This window comes from Melanostigma gelatinosum, assembly GCF_949748355.1.
Source record: "Melanostigma gelatinosum genome assembly, chromosome: 18".
NCBI lineage: Eukaryota > Metazoa > Chordata > Actinopteri > Perciformes > Zoarcidae > Melanostigma > Melanostigma gelatinosum.
The window spans coordinates 10,983,782-11,003,926 of record NC_136651.1 but is presented as its reverse complement, the minus strand read 5'-3'; the positions used below and the strand labels follow the sequence as shown (position 1 = coordinate 11,003,926).

The window sequence follows — 20,145 nt, the reverse complement described above, 5'->3', positions numbered from 1 at the left end:
GAACTATGGTTTAATGTTTTCAACCACACAAGTGAAGGTTTTTTTGAAATGCCTTCAGATGATCAGCATGTGATCTCGCTCGAGTTACCACAGCAGGCACATTTCATAACTCGTCATTATAAGGACTTCATTCCCCCAGTATTTACCTTGCTACATTTAGATTCTATTCATTTTAATAAGTGCCAACAATGTAAACAATGAGGAAATGAGCAGTTTAGTCTCCGGTGTCGGGTCGCTCAGATGAATTGAAGCCATGAAACAGCTGTGTTGACTGAGAGGAGACAGCATAATCCACACTTCAATTAGACAGAGAGGCTGGATGTGAAGGGAAGGGTGTGTGTGTCTGCGCATATGCTGTGGATACCGGTCTATGCACATGGATGTGAAAGAGTGTGTGTGTGTGTGTGTGTGTGTGCCTTGAGTAATCCTGCTTAGTCTGGCGGCTGGGGGAGCAGGTTTAAGTAGTTTGACAGTATGATGGGCTGGGTGAAGGTTTAATACCAGAACCCCTGTGAACAATAAAATGCACACGTACCCACAAACCCAAATTGTGTCGGTGTGTGTGTGCATGTGTGGCACAACAGCACAGCCAGTAAGCAATGTGCTTGGGGGGGGATGGTCGTAAGGGGCTGAGAGTAAGATAACAGTGTAAACAAATGAACTAATTTAGAGCAGCTCTGCTCGAACAGCAGGGACACTGTCGTTAATGTGCTCTCAAAGGGTCGACGCACATTACAAGATTTAATTAAGATCTCTCAAACTAATTACACATGACTGTTTTTTACTGGGAGAGTGATTTTCTATGTTATAAAATGGGCTTTCCGTTGTTTGACAGTATTTTATGTGAAGTATTACAGAGAGTACTATTTAGGGCTGCTTATCGAACCACAATAACTTTCTGTTCTTCTTTGGTTCTCAACCAAAAAGTATTGAAAAGTAACAAAAGCTAGAACTGGATGTTCAGATTTGTAGTCTTATCAGGTTCTTCTTTGATTGGAGAGTTCCTGATTTAAATCAAAATGTTGACTTTAGACTGGCAAGATTATTGTACAGCTGAGCATATGAGAACTTGATATTTAAAGTAAATATCACAAAGTAAGCATTTTGACTTCAGTCTTAAAACTCACTACCAACCAAACCACAGTCAACGCGCTAAATCGTTGTCTTCTTGTATTCCAACCGAACATTAAATAAATGAGGCCGAGTTTGAACACAACAGAGAGAAACATTCTTATTAACATTATTGTTGCCGGTCATAGCAAAATCATCTCTGACAGCTGAATGTTCAAACATGGCTGAAGCAAAATGCCTCTGTGGCTGATCGCCAACCCCATTCCAAGAAACCAGATTACAGCGTCTGCTTGTCTTAAACACTACACGCGCACACACACACACACACACACACACACACACACACACACAAAAGAATTTCTCTGATTCACTTTACCTTGCATAACTACAAACCCGCTGATAAAGCACCGCTGGTGTTACTTTAGGTACTGGCATGCACAGAATTTTGAACAAATTGAATGTGGAAAAAGTCACACCACATCACAGCCATGATGATCCCAGTGCAGATACTATTGCTGTATAATCTGTGGGAAAATCATCCATTCAGTTCTCAGTTAATCTGTTTTGTGCAGCAATAAAGCCGTTTAATATTGAAGTTTGAAATGCATGCGCACCTTAAGCGTAGGCGGTGTTTTCACACTACTTAGCCTTACAGTGCAGAGCTTGAGAAAGCCGATCTACTCAACCTGGCGACACATTCTGCTGAGTCTGCACAGTTGTACAGTTGTAAGATAGTTTCCATGCATTTTGGTTATTTTGAATATGTGGCTCTGAATTCCACTCAAGCTTTATTCCTAAACATTTACAGACCGCCTAAATACTGTGCAACCTTCTTTGATGAGTTTACTGTAATCTGTGTTGATTTTGACTGTGTTGTTATTGTTGGTGATTTTAATATCCATGTTGATAATCCCCAGGACAGAGAGTCTATAGAACTATGTGGTGTCCTTGATAACTATGATCTGACTCAGCATGTGACAGGATCCACCCACAACAGGGGGCACACTCTGGACCTAATCATCACCAAAGGTGTAAACATTTCCAAGGTCGCTGTGACTGACTTTGCACTCTCTGATCATTTCTGTGTTTTCTTTGAGAGTGCAATCTCCTTGCACACAAATGTCCAAACCAAGGTTGTGACAAAGCATTCCATCTCTGAAAGCACCAGTGAACTATTTATTCAGAAGTTCTCCTCCACACCAGCCCTCTCTTGTCTCTCAGTCAATGAGCTTGTAGATGGCTTCAATTTTAAAGTTAAAAATATTATTGATGCCATTGCACCCACTAAAGTGAAGGTTGTCTCGGGTAAGCAAAGATCTCCTTGGAGAAATGCTATGCTGGTCAAAATAGAGAAACGAGAGTGTCGGAAAGCTGAGCGCAGATGGCGAAAAACTAATCTCCAGGTTCACTGTGACATCTATAAAGAGAGACTTCGCAATTATAATTTGGAATTTAGAAATGCAAGGCAGTCATTCTTCTCTGACATCATAACCAAAAACAAGAACAATACACGCGCCTTATTTGCTACCGTCGATAGGCTAACAAACCCTCCAGTGTCGGTAGCTGCTGAACTCCAATCCACCTGGGCATGCAATCAATTTGCCTCCTTTTTTACTGACAAAATTCAGAAAATTAGACAAGCAGTCAGTGCCTCCACACCAACCACAGGATATGTGTTGTCCCGATCTCTGAATAACATCCATTCAAATATCATGACACAATTTCATTCAATCGACCGTAGAAGCCTAGAAGACATTATACAACATCTGAAGTCATCCTCCTGCTGCTTGGATATTCTACAAACACACTTTTTCAAAAATATTTCAAACTGCATGACCACTGATCTCTTACAAATTGTAAACACATCCCTTCTCTCAGGTGTCTTCCCACAAGCCCTAAAAACTGCAGTTATTAAACCGCTCCTAAAGAAGGCTAGTTTAGACTCCGCAACGATGAAAAATGATAGGCCAATATCAAACCTCCCATTTCTACGTAAAATAATTGAAAAGCGGTTTTCCAACAGCTGACCAACTTCTTGGCCGTAAATAACTGCTTTGATGTTTTCCAGTCAGGCTTTCGACAGCACCACAGTACTGAAACTGCTGTTAAGGTTTTCAACGACATCCACTTAAACATAGACAATGGCAGAAGTTCAGTCTTAGTGTTACTGGATCTCAGTGCTGCATTCGACACGGTCGACCATGCCATACTCCTAGAAAGACTAAAAATCTGGGTGGGACTCTCTGGCACAACACTTAACTGGTTTGAATCCTACTTGAAGGACCGAGAATACTTTGTGTCTGCAGCTGATTACACATCAGAGCTGACTAAAATGACATGTGGTGTTCCCCAAGGTTCAATACTGGGGCCTCTTCTGTTCAGCATCTACATGCTTCCACTAGCTCAGATTATGCAAAACAACAAAGTGTGTTATCATAATTATGCAGACGACACACAAATCTACATAACTATGTCACCAGGGGACTATCATCCCATACAAGGGCTGGGTGCATTGAACAAACCAACAACTGGATGTGCCAGAATTTTCTTCAACTAAACAAAGACAAAACAGAAGTAATTGTTTTTGGTACCAATGACGAACAATTGAAAATCAGCGCTCAACTTCAATCACTGATGTTAAAACCCACAAACCAAGCCAGAAATCTAGGTGTAGTTATGGATTCAGACCTCAACCTGAACAGCCATATCAAGACAATTACAAAATCAGCCTACTATCACCTGAAGAATATATCAAGGATTAGAGGACTTATGTCTCAACAGGATTTGGAAAAACTTGTCCACGCATTTATCTTCAGCAGACTGGACTACTGTAACGGTGCGTTTACAGGTCTCTGTAAAAAGTCCGTTAGAACGCTGCAGCTCGAGTCCTCACTAAGACCAGGAGGGTGGATCATATCGCCCCAGTTCTGATGTCTTTGCACTGGCTTCCTGTCCAACAAAGAATTGACTTTAAAATCCTGCTGTTGGTTTACAAAGCACTGAATGGTTTAGGGCCAAAATACATCTCTGATCTGCTGCTACCTTATGAACCATCCCGACCCCTCAGGTCGTCTGGGACCGGTCTACTTTCTGTTCCCAGAGTCAGAACTAAACATGGAGAAGCAGCGTTCAGTTTTTCTGCTCCACATATCTGGAACAAAGTCCCAGAAAGGGACTGCTGAGACCCTCAGCTCATTTAAATCAAGATTGAAGACTTTTCTGTTTGCTGCTGCCTTTAATTGAACCACATTCAATTAATATATTAATCAATTTCCTGCATTTCTGCATTTTACTGCTGTATTTTATTTCTTACACTGTTCTTAATTGCTTTTAAATCTCCTTTTCTTTTGCCTTATGTTTTGATGCTTTTAATGGTTTTATGTGAAGACAAGTAAAATAACTGCAAAAAAAAACTTCCATCTGAATGGAAAAAAATAGGGATTACGTGACCACACATGATGAAAAGTGACAAATAAAATAGTGTTTATAACAGGTTGCATCATGGTATTAAGGACAATCTGGTGTTGTATACATATGCTGATGCATCTCTCTCTTAGTAACTATCAGCCCGACTGTATATCGAGTTTAATATTCAAACCCTAAGATATCATTTATGGCTCTACCACTGCATCAAATTGAAACTTCTAGATGTGTTTTGCATGAATCAGCTACATATTTTCAGCTCAGTGTTCAAATTCAGAAGCTTTTTAAATCGTGAACCATCGATGAATTTGAAACTTACATAATAAAGGTTTTATTATCAGGCCATATAATCCAGCTCAACAGTTAGTTGGCTGCCTGATGCATTCAGTCCACTGGGTTGGAGGTGGATCCCCAAAGTGAAGCATTTCGTAAAGATTTGACATTCAAGCACAGTCTCCATTACACATTATCTGGAAATGTCTTTACCTCATAGTCAAGCTATTTACCAAGGTATTAAGTTTCTGTTGTTTTGTTGTTAAAATGTTTTGGGTTTTTGGGGGCGAACATTCCTGAGAAATCGGTCACTGAAACACAGCCTGAAATAGAACCACAGACATATTTGCTTTCTATTATGGTTGTTCAGGGTTTCTATAAAAAGCAATGGAATGACTATTGGCTCAGAGGATAAACTTGCTGGCCTGTGAAACATGTTTCTGCATATCTTAATCATGACCATTCATTTTAATTATTGTGTGTGCACCACAGCACCGACACGGTTTTACCCAGGTTTCCTCTTTATCAAAAATGAATGTGTACTTCACTGATAGTTTTTAAAAGTATATATCGATGGATCTTTTTTTTTGCAAGAGAGCTGGTACGTCAATCAAAACAGTTATTAGTGTTTGTACATGACTGGTACAGTTCAACAGCTCAAAATGTTTACTTTCCTCAATCGTATCAATGCACAAATACAAAAACAGGGATTTATTAAAATTCATAAATGAACCGAAAAATATTTAGACGTCAAAGTGCGACAATGTGTGTGGGTGTGAGGTCTGCAAAGACATGCATGACTGCAAAATGGCTTCGGTCGTGTTTCTAAGCAACGCGCACATCCACTGCTCTTCCCTTTCTTCTCTCATGCCGCCTACGACGGGGCTATTTCAGTGACGACGAGCATTCCACTCCAACAGCATCTATCTCACACCGTTTACAACCCTTACTGGAACAACACTGGTTTCGACTGCTAAACACCCGGTAAAGGTGAGGCATGTTACGCACTGAGGGGGGGGGGGGGACGACTACTGTGACCTTGCTGCCCAATTCTGGACTCAACATTTTCTAGAACAATGGACGCTATTGTACTCCCCCACATAGCTGACTGAATTTGCAATAACTTACTAATATAGCAGATCCATGTAAAATGGCAGGCTGTTAAATATTAAATCAGACACTTGCATCTGTATTCCTTATAAAGAGTTTTAAATCTACATTTGAATGTTCCTCTTCAAATGCAGAGGTATTGCTCTCCACACATCCATGCACTAGTTATGCATTGCAGTATATTGTGGCTATAATTCAGTAAAAGCAGGGATGTACTCCACCTAATTCTTCCTCTGTTGGACGGCATCTCTCTCAACAGAGCTCACCCTCCTGCCCTGCCACACACTCCTAATCGCATGGAAGCTGCCCACATAAACCAACTATCTCATTCAGTTGGCATTCTTCTCTCCGTTCGACAACTTCTCTACTTCTGACACTCCCTCATCCCATAAAACGCATCCCATTCATCCCCAACCCTCCAGCTTTTTTCCTGTCTGGCGTTTGGCTCTGTGTCATTACGGTCACTGTGACAACAGATGAGTCAGACGCTGTGGAGACGCCTCACTTCCTGTGAGCGTAGAGTATCTCAGACTGTGAGCGAATGAATGACTGCACCAACACTGAGAAAGTCCTCCCTAAAGACTGATTCATAGTCCGCAGGATCAACTCCTCATCTGGAGCATTGCAGAGTCAAAGTATCTCGGGATATTTGTGGTCTTTGTAGGAAAGATTGCATCACATGTGGATCACCGAATGACTCAACGCGTCTGTATAACGGTCTGTGTTGTATCGCAGACACCATTGATCATGGTTTCTCATGGTCTCGTTTTTAGGTCCTAAAATTGTCATGACACCTGCAATCAGAGCTGACAAGTTGTCGTGTTTAATTGAGCAAGGCATACTTTTTTTCTGTTTACAAGAGCCCGGAGGAAGCTCTAAATTGATTACACAAACGTTGTGATTAAAATCGATTTCTTTTATTTTTTCCAGCTGATTTATTCTTTCATAACAAAATATCAGCAAGCAGTAAAGGGTGCTGCTGACCCAAGGTTGAGGAAATCTGCCATAAATCATCTGCAACTGCTCAAGGCATAAATACACAGACACTGACTCAGCCATGCAGACATACACATGTGTTGCATGAACAAGTGTTACAGTACTTACATCGGTTTTTCTAAACTTTGCTTTGAGGCTCTTCATGTTCAGTCCGGTCCATGCAGTCACACGCTCAATCAAGGCTGTGAAAAAGAAAAGAAAAAAAAAGGCAGATGTTTAAACTCAACCTCAATGATGCTTACCTCCATTTTACACGGGATTTTTGTGTTTCTGGAAGACTAAACTACATGATTTATGTGACACTATATCCACACAAGTTACACTCAATACGAGGTGCAAATGTGCAGCGCAGCAGCAGAGATTTACCGTGGCAGTCGTCTCCAGCCTTAATAAATCACAACAGTTTGACACTGACAAAAGCAAATGTGTACAAAGTTTTCATAATGAATGTGATGGTCACAGCCCTCTGTATTCGATCCGTAACGAATCTGAAGCACTTTTACATTCAACGATTCCTTTGCCATCAATGGGTAGTTTCAGGGAATAGACTTTGCGTAACACATGCAATTCTAATTTAAACCTGTTGTTGGAAATTATATGCGGCTCTGTATTGTTTCCTATAAGGATGTTTTACATCACCACAAACCCCTTGGGGATGTCTGGTTTTTGCGCCTTAACTGCCTCTAGTAATTTCCAATTTTTCATGCCTGAAATGAACTTGGCAGTGATTTACTCCCAAAATATCAAAATAGCATTCCAGGCAAGATTAGTCTACTCACTCACTTCATTTATATTATTATTATTTCCAGGTCCCTCTGTGTCTGCTTGCATTTCAACTAAAGAGAACCATGCAAACAACTTCAGCCTCTTTGCAATGAAAGCTGGCAGGTAGGTCCTGAAGGAATAATATTCAAAAAAAGGTCTGCATTTATAAAATGTCTTTGGCAGACAAAAAGCAGACGTTAGAAAGAGTTATTCCGATTTCAAAGAGGCTTTAGATGGGCAGACACTGATGTGTTCTTTGGTTTTGTTGTAGGTGGGTGCATCGAGGACAGCCACGTCTCGGTGGCAGCGTTCAAGCCAACGAGATTAACATGCCTTTGCCTACCGCATGCAAATCTTCATGTTGTGTAAAATACCAGCAGCCCACTCATGGCTAATGGGCTGAAAACAGCAATTAAGAAGTGGTGGTGGATTGCGAACGTATTATATGTCAAACGAGTCAAGATGTCAAACAAATGTGTTGTCTCACGGTTAGAATACAAACTCAAGTTAACTACTGAATCAATTGTTAAACTTTCTACTGGACCACGAATTAAGTCAACTTCATCAGCACATTTTATCAAGTAGCTTCTTGCGCATATTTGCATACTGCGCCTCAAACAATGGAAGTTATGTGATTGCATGCAGAAACATGGGTATGACGCTGCAACTCGTTTAGCACAAAAAGTATCAAATGCGCGCGACGTGCATCATTGTGCACAAACAATCGGATTGGGCACTTTGTAACAGGAGCTTTCCGCGTTTCATTTACTACGTTTAAATCACTTAGTTGCGAGGCTTTTAAAAAAACGATCATCAGTTCGACCAACAAGTAAATGTTACTTACATGATATGAAATCACTGGACACACTTACCCAGTTATGAGTCGCAGGAGGGCTGGACACATACAACAAAAAAACTGTTTTGTGCCCAAAACAGAGTAGCTACGGAACCGGTGAGAGATTAACGAGCCGTTGTTGTCGAGCAGGAGGATGCATAAAGGAGTAGAAAGCAGTGCGCTCCGACACACTGGCCCGGATCGGCCCGCATACATTAACAGTTGTTCACTTACTCCTGCCTGTCTCGCGCTCGCTCGGGACTCTACTCAAAAAGCTGTTGCCCGGTTTAGGAAAGTGACGTCACCCAGTGCTCTCGTGACCGCGGCGAACGAGCACCCTTCTTTTCTCCATTGTGCCCCATTCACGTTCTGGTTAAGGGGGGAAGGTATTTCCCACACAGCTCACACAGCTAGAATACAGTGAAGGTGAATGCAATAAAACACGTCTTGTTCTTTTGCTGACATAACTTTTTGTTTATTCACCACAGTGCATATGTTTCAGATTGTTAACCAGACCCCTGAACTCCCATGACCAACTAACATCAAACTTATTAAGCTCCCAAACGTTGGATCATATATGTCCCATAATGCAGCTCTCCTGTGGATCCATAGAGGATTCAGCTTTTGTTTTTACCGGCTATGTAGCCTACACACAGTGTGTGAACTCGTCTTTACGTGTAAGATCTGTGTGCATCATCTCTAAGGTTGAGAAACAAGTCGATTTGATGATATGTCGCAACAGCAGTGCAATGCAACTTATTAAAGCAGGTAAGGACGTGTCTGGGCTGTATGGTTGTGCTGTTGATGTTCGGGATAATGCTACCTGGTCTATCCCTTCTGTCTGTGTGTCTGGTATAATCAACAAAAAATATTCAAAGCAAGTGTACAAATGTTTTGATTTACAGCCAATGTCTATTTCAGTATATATCATTTATTCACGGTCTGTGGTGGTCTTTTCGGGCTGTCCTATCTGGATATATTTCCTAAATAAGTATGAACAGTAATTTGAAATGATGTAATTTTGATATTTATGTCTAAATAATCAGAGAAAGGAAAACAAAATTAGCTCTAAGGTTAGTCTGCTAAACCAAGGTGTGGCCCCCTTTATTCACAATTTTGACTCAACAGGTATGACTCCAGTTTATAGACCAACAAAGAATGTTTGCAGTGGCATGAAGTTTTAGTAGACATGTCAGGACAGTGGCATCTAGTGGAGAATCTATTTACTACATTGTTGTTCTGTATTATGAATAATACTAAAGTGAACGTTAAAAGTGTCACACAAGCCCCACACACAATGGCTATTTTCACAGGCATTTATATATCCATGTTTACATGTATCAAAATGACCGAGAAAATACTGAGATTTATTGAAAGACGTCATTGTCATGCGATTAAAAACAAAGAGTATTTATCTGCAAGATAGATATTTTCCCCACAGTTGGCCTTCGACAACCCGCTAATGTGGGAGGGGGAACAATTGAGTCTATCATCTTATGGATGTTAATGCACGGTCTCATTTTACCATTTTCAAAGACAATTTGCGTTAAATTGGCATTTCTAAAAAAAATCACCAAGTGCATTGGTCACGGCTGCGTGCTCCAGGAAGCCGTCGACTGTCGAAGAAAGCGGAAGTGGTGATAGGGAAGGATTTCATTGCGGAGGTGGTGTCCTTTGCTCCACCGAGAAGGCTGCTGGGCCATCAAAACAAGAAACAGGAGTCCCACACACAGGCAGTTTCTGAAGTCACTGAGAGCTACTGCCAGTGGATATCAGTCTGCTGTGTCACCATGCTACTGAAATCTTGTTGCATCTACAGCGTCGGAGGTGTGTCTGTTCTTCTTCTCATCTCGGGGATTTCTTTGGTATTGTCTAACGTGTTTCCACGTCTCCTACAGTTGGTGGTTGAAAAGGTAAACAACTGATTCTGGATCACTGTTTATAACGTTAGATAATCGCCAAGCATCAAACACAGGCTGCTTAGTTTCGATTTCGCCTCTGAGTTTCATAACGGGAGTAGTGGTCGGAAAGCTTTAACTCGTGGTCTTTAGCTGACTTATGAAGTTGAATGTTGTACTTATGACTTACATTTAGGAATGCGATTTCAAAAGACATGTTGTAGCTTCTGCCAACACTGTAATAGACGAATATTAAGCCATGAACTAGGCTGACCCTTTGTCTGTAGCTGTTTGGGGTGTGGTGGTGGGGGGGTAGCCTGTATTATCATAACAGTATGGTTTAAACTTAAAAATGTATCTGATCTGATTATTTTGTATTTTCACTAGCATTCACATCATTAATATAATGTTTTACATATTCAAATCTGACGTTAACCCATGTGTGTGTATGTATGTATGTGTATATATATATATATATATATATATATATATATATATATATATATATATATATATATATATATATATATATGGCAAGTTGTTAGTCTATTCCTGCTTTGTGGTATCATCACCTCTTTGGCATTAAATGTGAATTAAATGCTCTATCGCCCAAATGGTGATGTCATCACTGCTGCGTTTGTCATATGATGTGAGGACAGCTTAGTCAGCAGGAAACTATTTGTCTGAAGTTGCACATCTTTCTCGCAGTAAAAGTAACTCACTGCTTTGTCCTCCGTAGGAAGTCGTTTTGAAGAATGGCACGGAGGCGTTTGAGGCCTGGGAGAATCCACCGGCACCTATTTACATGCAGTTTTACTTCTTTAATCTGACCAACCCCCTGGAGGTGCTGGATGGGGATAGGCCTGCTGTGGTGGAGATTGGTCCATACACTTACAGGTGAGTGAGGGAAAAGATAAAGGCCTACTGAAGGACGGGGATGCAAACACCGTTGCAATCAAGATCCCTCCTTCTAAACGATCATACATGACTATAGTTAAACTGCAGAAGCCAAGTCAATTCAGTAAAACATTTCAAAACCGACTCACCAGATGATTATAGATCATACAATGGAAACAAAGTCTGTCATCTTTCAAGGGACAAAGGGGCCAAATAGCTGATGATGAGATTAACTGGAACACAGAAGAAAGGAGCCAAAGATACACGGCAGTGTTGAACATGACGGCAAAACATACATTAGCAACACATTATATACTACAATACAAAGTGTAAGTATATACAGTAAGTCTACAAAGCAAAGCAAACATTTCCTGAATACCATTCAACATCAAACTATTTGAACAATTCTTGACTTGAATGAATGATGGCCACACCCTGAAGGTGTCGAATGAATTACACCACGATTTTTTTTACGATGGTAAATTTTAGATTTGCATAAATGGTGTGACTGACTACGGTGCATCGTTTGGGAAATCCTCCCTTTCACTCCGACAGTTTGTGCTTTCAGTGAGACAAAGTCCGTACTGTAAATACGCGACAAAATATAACTTCTGCCATTGTCGTCAGAAATGGTGGCGACAGAAGCAGAAAGATATTTGTGCAGCCTCGTCTGTGGCTAGCTTGAGGCAGCTCGTTCGCCTCTCGTCACGGACAGACACAGTAGCACAGTACAGATGTCAAGTTGTCCAGCTGAGAAATAAGAGTTGCATCACCGAGATATATATAATTTCCTTTCCTTCTTTTCTGCCAAAAACCATCTTACTGTGCCAAAAGGCAATTCTTTAACATCATTTAACTATTATTTGCCCGTCCATTACCCAAAATAACCCTGTGATCGTTTTACACACCTTTAGAATTAAGTCAAGAAAGGAAATGACTTCAAATGAAACCCCGTCTTTCTGCATTATGCTACATTTAAGTAACATTTAAATATGATTTTCAATGCTGACCTTTATAATTATTTAACAATAGTCATTTCTCTGCAGTCTGAGATGCAGATTCTGCATGTTTAGTAAATGTGAGATTCTTGGCCAACTATGTAAGGTTTTTATTTCTATTTCTGAATATATTTGGCTGCAGCGCTGTAAAGCATTAACCCAGTTGTTATATTTCCCTGCACAGAGAGTACCGGCCCATGGAGCAAGTGGACTTCCAGGATAACGGCACTAAAGTCGCCGCTGTCAACATGAAGACCTACATATTTCAGCGTAACATGTCCCGAGGTCCGGAGAGTGAACTCATCAGGACGGTCAACATCCCCGCAGTGGTGAGCCACAGGAATCGATGAACTACTGGAGTTGTTTGATAATATTTTATTATTGTGTCACAGTAGTATTGTTTTCTAGTTTTATTTATTTTATTGGCAGCAACACACAAACAAGGAAGTTGTGTTTTATTCATATTTCGTGAGTATTTAGTATTTCATAATATTTTAAGGTCAGATACGAAAGATCAATAGATAAATATGTCTTCCATGTTACTAAAAGGAGTAACATTACTTTTGAAACAAATAATAAATACTCTACGCAGTGGAGTAACAACACAGTCACAGTTTAAAGCTATTTATTGCATAATATACAATAAATCACTGACTAAGGCCCAACATCTTACGGGATTATTTTGGCAGCCACAAAAAAAATAAAATTATTGTTCAAAACTGTTATTATGTTTATGATGTTTATAATTCATAAGATTTATAATAAGAACTTATTCTGTTCCTTCCAGCTTTAACATTTATTTTTGCTTTATTAGATGTGATTTTCCTTTTACGGTTACAAAAATATCGTGAATGATTCATTGTGAACTCTCGTAAAGATTAAAAACATTTTATTTCAGTAAATGATTTATTCCATTACATAGTCGTCTTCATGGGACTTATGCAATTTAGCTTTTTACACAACAAGGTTGTCTTCCCTGTCTTTTTCCTGGTAGACTGTGATGGAGAAATACAAGGACCATACGATCATCGCCAATATTATATCCTCCTACATGTCGGGCACCGGTGTAGGCCTGTTCACCACCCACACAGTGGGAGAGCTACTGTGGGGATATGAAGACGACCTGCTCAGAACTCTCAAAACTCTACAACCTGACCTGGATGATGTTTTCGGACTCTTCTATAAGGTTTTATTTAAGCATATGTATACATCATTGACTGGAGTGTTTGACGATCAAGACTTAGAATAAAACTTCACGTTCCCTGCATGTGAGTTTGTTGAACAGCTGTTCATTCCCCCCCCCCCCCCCCCCGTACAGAGCAATGCTTCCAACGATGGTGAATACGTCTTCTTCACCGGTCAGCAAAACTACAAGGACTTTGCCAGAGTGGATACGTGGAACGGTGAAAGGTAATTGTCTCTCCACTCACAAAACAGCAACATAAATGACAGAGTGAATGAATGAGAATTATCTCTGGCTCTGTAAAGCCAATCAGTGCGAAACATTGACTCCGCGTTTCAATGGATGAGCGATTGTATCAGCACCACAAAGGCATGTGATCAATGCTTGTTTGATATCATTAAGGGGTTTTTCCTGCCATTGTCATATCACAGTCCATGTGTGTCTTTCATCAGAGTTAATGAGTTCAAAAAGCTCCACCAATGTTAATCCTCTCTTTTACGCTTTTGTCTTTCTTTTAAAACTTAATTGTTTCAGCCTCTTCTGTTGTGTCTATCAGTGAGGTACAACAATGATCCTCCATACTGGACTTGCTCGCTTTAATAGTCGTAATGACACTTATTTGCTCTCTTGCAAAGATTTGGATGACATGATCAATGCCACTCTCTTATCTGTCAGTTTAAGACAAAGCGTTTATCATCTGTTTAAAATATTTGAAAAACTTTTCTAACAATTTGGTTCGTAGTCCTTCAATCAAGCGGACAAAGGACACACAGTGAAATGGTTGAGTGCTGGGCGTTATTAATGCCTGAAACTCCTGGGTTTTAAATCTATTTTTTCACAAAATGATACAAAGCGTAATATTGTTTTTTGTGTGTATGCGTGCAGCACGATGAGTTGGTGGACATCTGATGAGTGCAATATGATCAATGGAACCAATGGAGCCTCTTTCCATCCAGTCATCACCAAGAATGAGACGCTCTACATGTTCGCCTCTGACCTGTGCAGGTGAGTCGACTGGCTGCTAGATGATCATATCCCGAAACTCCCCAAAGTTAGCATGCACATCAGGATTGGTGATAAATTTGATATTTTATGGGTCCTGGTGGAATATTTGCAGTACGAAATTTCCCAGCGTCACACTCCACGCAGTCCGATGGTCACAGAAATTCTCTCCGACGAGGGCCCGTTCATTGCTGCTTGCAGCTTTCATTTAGTTTGGTTACCTATGACCACAGCTGACTTACTCAGCTTTCGGTACGATATAAAAGATTTAAATTACCGGTAGATGTGATTTTCTGCTTATTCTTTTTCTGGTCTTATCGGCCTGGCTTGAGTTGGCTTGTGTAATGCCTTTGTTGCACTTCCAGCCTTACAGAAGTTATTTGTGCCTGCAAAGATTAACCAGCATCTGTCTCTGTCTGCAAGGTCTATGTACACTCTGTATGAGGAGGACGTGACGGTAAAGGGGATCCCCGGGTATCGCTTCAGTCCCCCGAGCGAGGTTTTCGCCAATAAGACCGTGAACCCGGCCAACGCAGGCTTCTGTGTCCCCGCTGACAATTGCCTGGGCACTGGCGTGCTGAATGTCAGCCCATGTAAACAAGGTAGGAAGTGCATGAAGCAGCTGTTCTGTATGGAAAGCCAGAAGAACCTTTCGTTGTGTCACTCAGGGACCTGTTCTTTGGAACGCTGTATCATCACGTCGTTTTGCTGAATGGGCTCTGCTCAGCATCCTTCACAATGGTGTTCTAACTGAATCTTTTGTGTGTTCAGGAGCTCCCATCATAATGTCTTCACCGCACTTCTACCAGGCAGATGAGATGTATATTCAGGGTGTATTCGGCATGAGGCCTCAGAAGGAGGAGCATCAGACTGCGATTGATATCAATCCGGTAGGACTTTCAACAGATGTTCAATGTTTCACGACGTATAAAACTATTTTTATGTGATGTAATTTGTGGACACCTTGTTTTGAGCCTTTCTTTACTTTACGCCGTCACGTTCCATGGAGAATCTGATATGAAAACGTGCAGCTCAAACTTTCAAAGACAGTGACATTCATGTTTCCCACTAGATGGGGAACTAGCTCAGCTTTGTGCCTGCGAGCCCACGGTGACCTTAAGAAGCAGCGTAAACAGTAGTTAAAGATTAAAGCAGACATGGAACGGAGCTGTCACCAGAGATAAGCTCCAACAGCTCTTATCATGCGTAATACTGTAATAATTTGATTGAGCCTGCGATAAATACACGATATAGAGAAGCAGACTGAATCCTTTGAATCTATGGAAGTGAGGTTACTCGTTGAAGAGCAACCCTGCAGATATATAAACTGCCATCATGATGTAGTATGTTTGAGTTAAGAAATACAGAGCCGTATAATGTGATGCGTCACATACCGTAGTGCAACATTTATATGTTGTCTTACAGTGTTTTTGAAATACAATCCAAGATGAAAACAATGAAAGATGAGTATACTGTCAAACAATGGGTTTTTTATGGTTAATAAATTGGTCATAGTGATTAACTCTTGCTGTAACAATAACACACTGTCTTGGGAACATGTGGTATTGGTGCAAAATGTGCTCTAATGAGGCATAAATGTTCATACGTCACAGTGTCTAGATCTGCACACAGATCAGTGCTGTTTAGTTTTTCCCTCAAACAAAGTTTCATTCTGTTTTTGCAGCTTACAGGAATCATCTTACAGGCAGCAAAGCGGCTCCAGATCAACGTGTTTGTCGAGAAGATCCCCACCTTCAGGTACTGGGCTCATTCCTTTCATTCCCTTCCCGTCTCTTGTTACTGCACCTGTTGGCATCAAGCCCACTGTCGGCATGTTGGCTTAAATGAAACTGTTTTAGTCTAGGAAGGGTTGCCAACGAGGTGACTGTAAAGCAATCAAGCCACCATCACCCATACGAGTGGACTTTTGGACAGTCGTGGCCCACTTGTTGTTCGTATACTTGGCATCCGAAGGAGCAAACAATCTCGATATAATCTTGAGATCTGACGTAACCGATGAACATGTTGTCAAACTGTATGCAGACAAGTTAAAACGTAAGCTTCACGTGAACAGCATGGCCAGAAATGTAGTTGTTGGAGGACGTTAACAGTTGTCTGAATGTCTCTTTGCCATTTATACATTTAATCATTTTTCTGATTATTAATGCATGCAAAATGATGATAGTGGGTAAAACATTGTGATACAATCCTTTTCTTTTTCTTTCAGGCAAACAGGAAATGTGGGGACAGTGACTTTTCCTGTGGTTTATCTCAATGAGGTACAAACACACCAGTTTGTCATTCAGTCATAAATGATATCCATGAAATGGCAGAATATCAAAGTACAGTATGTGTATCTACCACTGGCCCTCGTGCTGAACCTCTACTCTCACCCTCCGATGATCTTCTTAGAGCGTCGTCATCGACGACGCGTCGGCCCTGAAGCTGCAGAAGATTCTTGTGGAGCAGAACGTCGTGGTGAACATTCCCTTCATGTTCATCGGTCTCGGCATCGTTCTGGGAGGAGTCTTCATGTTCCTGATGTGTCGTCAGAAGGTCCCCGTGGTGAGTGTTTCAGATCGACATGGATGGGTTTGTGAGGTCGTTAGAGCTGCAAACTAACAGTTACTTTCATTATCGATCAATCTGTTGGTTATGTGTCTGTTGGACAGATTCATTCTTTAGTCCATGGAATGTCAAAACAAATTGCTTTGTCTTGACTAACAGTACAAAACCCAAAGATATTGAAGTTTAAATATATAAAACATAGGAAAACGATTTGCTTCTGCTCGATTAGAGTACCGTAAAGATAAGCCCGTTTTCAGAATTGTTGTTAATTAACTATTGATATTCTGATGATTGATCGATTCAGTTAAATAATCATTTTAACTCTAGTGGGCATGTAGAAAAAAAAAAGCATGAAAAATGTAAAACATTTCTTTAAATTATAATTAGATCATGTTATAGTGCAAATGGTCAATGTTACATATGTATTATTGTACATTAAATATGTTAGATATCTGTGTATGTACAGTATGTTAATTAATATATATGTTTTTCCACAATCTCCTAAATGAACATGTTTGTGTCTGGTTTCATTTTTCAGAGCACTGCAGCAGAGCGACAGCCCCTGCTCTCGTCATAGTAGTCAGCAGTATGTAAGAAGAAGGAGGGTTGCCATATTTGCAGTAGAATTTCACATTTCATGGGTTCAGTGGATCGGCCATTTTTGCCATTAACCCCCACGTCCACGTAATAGCTCCCATTATAATTCACAATTCCACATTTTTAATCTGTTTTTTTTTAATCCAGCGGTTTTAGGAAACAAAGTGAAGGTTTGTTACAGCGATGGGGTTCATGTTTTCCTTACAATCCAGTTGTAATGATCGTGAAAATACCCCCTTTTTAAAATGAAATCTTAAATATATTTATTTTATAATTTCTTGGATTTTGGATTGAAATGTGAATTGAGTAGATTAAATCTGCGTGTGTGTGTGGGTGTGTGTGTGTGTGTGTGTGTGTGAGACACGATGAATGGCTATAGAACTGAAATAGTGACGAAGGAATATTTTCAGCGTGTTTTTTTTAAATGGGCCAGTAATCAGTTTTTAGGATGGTCTGGTGAGATTGTTGATGCATCAATAAGGAGAAAGTGTATACATCTGTTTAATGCAAGGGAAATATCCTTTCCTTTTTCACGTCAACATTTCACATTTTTGTATTGTTTGCAAAACACAAGCAAAGTGTAAGCTGTGCAAAACAACTGCATAATGATTTATTGCTGATGTCATTAATCTATACTGCACTCACGTACACTCTTGTTATCTTCAGTGGAAATCCAGTAATCCACAACATATAAATGGCATAATATGGAATCACATCCAAAAGTATTAAACAATATCAGTATAAAGAGAATGGTTTTATTTGGTGCACTGTACGATATCTTCTTTTCCCTAATTCCAATACTTTGCCATAAGTGTGTGAGTTTTTCTATTAATATTATCCTGAAATCCACATATGAACAGTCTCATGTTAGTGACACTATACTGACAAATGTGTTGACAAACAGAAAATGTTGTTTTTCCTTTTAACCACGAGGAATTGTCCGTGATTTGTATGGTTAAATGCTGCACTGCTTAACAGCCTCGTATCAGATTATTGTATTAATAATACAATAATTCCCATCATTGCTGATGATTGCTAGATTAAAATGAAATAGAGTGTGCTGTCCAGAACTACATAGAGTGTGACTACAAACCACTATTTCACACACATCACTGACAGGTCGCCTTGTGTTGTCTTTGTTAATGTGCAACAGAGATTATTGTTTACAATACTACTCCTACATAGTAAAATCAATATGTAACTACTGTTTACGTACTCTCAATAGGTCACATATAACAATGTGCACATTGTCTTGCCACTTGCTACAACTTTAATAAACTTGGTGTGCTTCACATTCTCTGAGGGTGTGTTTTGTATTTCCTCCTTCGCAAATTGCAAAATGTTTTGATAAAGGGTTGAATAGTTTGTATAAAGTCCACCAGTAAAGCATGAATCCCCTTATGAGTAACTTCAGGGGCTGGTCTGACAAAACTGACACACACACATAGGTGTGTGTCAACAGATGAATCATTATAACTAACAGTTGTACAGTCATACATCTATTAGCCTGCTGTAAATAATGACTTTTTGTTCACACTTTTTAAGGGAGGTAGTGTTTTAAACTCAATTACCATAAAATGTCCCTCTGTGAAATTATTAGAGCCTACTCCAACAATTTAGCGTTGCACACACTCATTTTACTTTTTCATTCCATGAATTCTCCTTCCATGTCACCACCTGGCGCGTACATTACCCACAATGCAAGTCTACCGCCGACTGGTTGGTCATCATTCTTTATAATGTATGATTTGTGTTATGCTGAGGAGCGGGCTCAACTCTTACTCACTCCACGCCAAGACATATTTCCAGCAGTAACTCCACATAAAATAACAATTTGTGTTTTCATAGAAATATCACGTTAATTAGCGAGCTTTAGACATTGGGGTCGGTGTATTTTTTCACTTTGGACAGAGGAAGTCTTTAGGCTGAGCTCAGCTACCTGTCTGGTATCAGTCTTGGCAAGATAGCAAATAAGCATATTTGCTTTCAGGATGTTCGCTCTTTTACAGCATCGCATTCAAAACATTTAACTTATTTTGGCAAACTTTGCTCACTTTCATCTCCCAAAATATCTCAGCCATTCTCAGGTTCCAAACCAACTGAGGACTGTCAGCCCACAAGAGGTTGCATCTCTAAGATTAGTGGTAAGCAGTCACATTATGTGGAATCCTCATGTTCTCTCTGTGTTCACAAAGATTTCCTTCACTTTTCTCCCATAATCCAAAACCATGCAGCTCGGATGAATTGGAGACTGCGGGGGTGATGTAAATTGGTGGATGGATCCATTTCTACAGTCCATGATACATGTTAAGGTTTCAGTTATACCTCCGACGTGGAATCAATTACAGGGTTAAAGTGTACTTTAACCCCCTGCAGATAAACTCTGACTTCGGCTGCCATCATAAAACTGATAAGTACCAGTGTGCAATGTTGGTTCTGACTTAAGATCAGCTTCTCTGCCAAACCTCAGCCTCAGTCATTAAAGCAGCAAATTGGAGAATTAATCTTTCATATCTGTGAAACGCTAAC

The 20,145-nt window shown here is 40.2% G+C and overlaps 2 protein-coding genes across 4 annotated transcripts in view; one reads left to right on the top strand and one right to left on the bottom strand.

Annotated features, from left to right (window-relative positions):
* The window catches only part of rai14 (retinoic acid induced 14), a 41,927-nt gene extending 33,210 nt beyond the window's left edge, over nucleotides 1-8,717 (bottom strand). For both annotated transcript variants that reach the window (XM_079289675.1, XM_079289676.1), the window contains exons 1-2: nucleotides 8,511-8,717; nucleotides 6,982-7,055 (exon numbers count right to left, since the gene is read on the bottom strand). In XM_079289675.1, coding sequence (XP_079145801.1) covers nucleotides 6,982-7,017 — 36 coding nt within the window. In that variant the 5' untranslated portion in view covers nucleotides 7,018-7,055; nucleotides 8,511-8,717. The remainder of the gene's footprint in view (nucleotides 1-6,981; nucleotides 7,056-8,510) is intronic.
* A 1,412-nt stretch (nucleotides 8,718-10,129) lies between these two features.
* On the top strand, nucleotides 10,130-18,899 carry scarb2c (scavenger receptor class B, member 2c). 2 transcript variants are annotated; one of them, XM_079289756.1, is made up of 13 exons: nucleotides 10,130-10,386; nucleotides 11,111-11,268; nucleotides 12,451-12,595; nucleotides 13,261-13,452; nucleotides 13,585-13,676; nucleotides 14,335-14,454; nucleotides 14,875-15,053; nucleotides 15,223-15,341; nucleotides 16,136-16,209; nucleotides 16,679-16,730; nucleotides 16,864-17,016; nucleotides 17,558-17,609; nucleotides 17,764-18,899. In XM_079289756.1, exons 1-12 carry the CDS (start codon nucleotides 10,264-10,266, stop codon nucleotides 17,594-17,596), a joined length of 1,446 nt encoding a protein of 481 aa, XP_079145882.1. In that variant the 5' UTR covers nucleotides 10,130-10,263; the 3' UTR covers nucleotides 17,597-17,609; nucleotides 17,764-18,899. The 2 variants fall into 2 exon arrangements, with proteins under 2 accessions (XP_079145882.1, XP_079145881.1); XM_079289755.1 differs by having other exon boundaries at nucleotides 17,558-18,899.
* Nucleotides 18,900-20,145: the final 1,246 nt, after the last annotated feature.

Coding starts and splice junctions, on each gene's coding strand:
- scarb2c (XM_079289756.1), top strand. CDS start 10,264: ATGCTACTGAAATCTTGTTGCATCTACAGCGTCGGAGGTGTGTCTGTT. Junction 12,596..13,260: donor CGGTCAACATCCCCGCAGTG/GTGAGCCACAGG, acceptor TTTTCCTGGTAG/ACTGTGATGGAGAAATACAA. Junction 16,731..16,863: donor CTGTGGTTTATCTCAATGAG/GTACAAACACAC, acceptor TGATCTTCTTAG/AGCGTCGTCATCGACGACGC.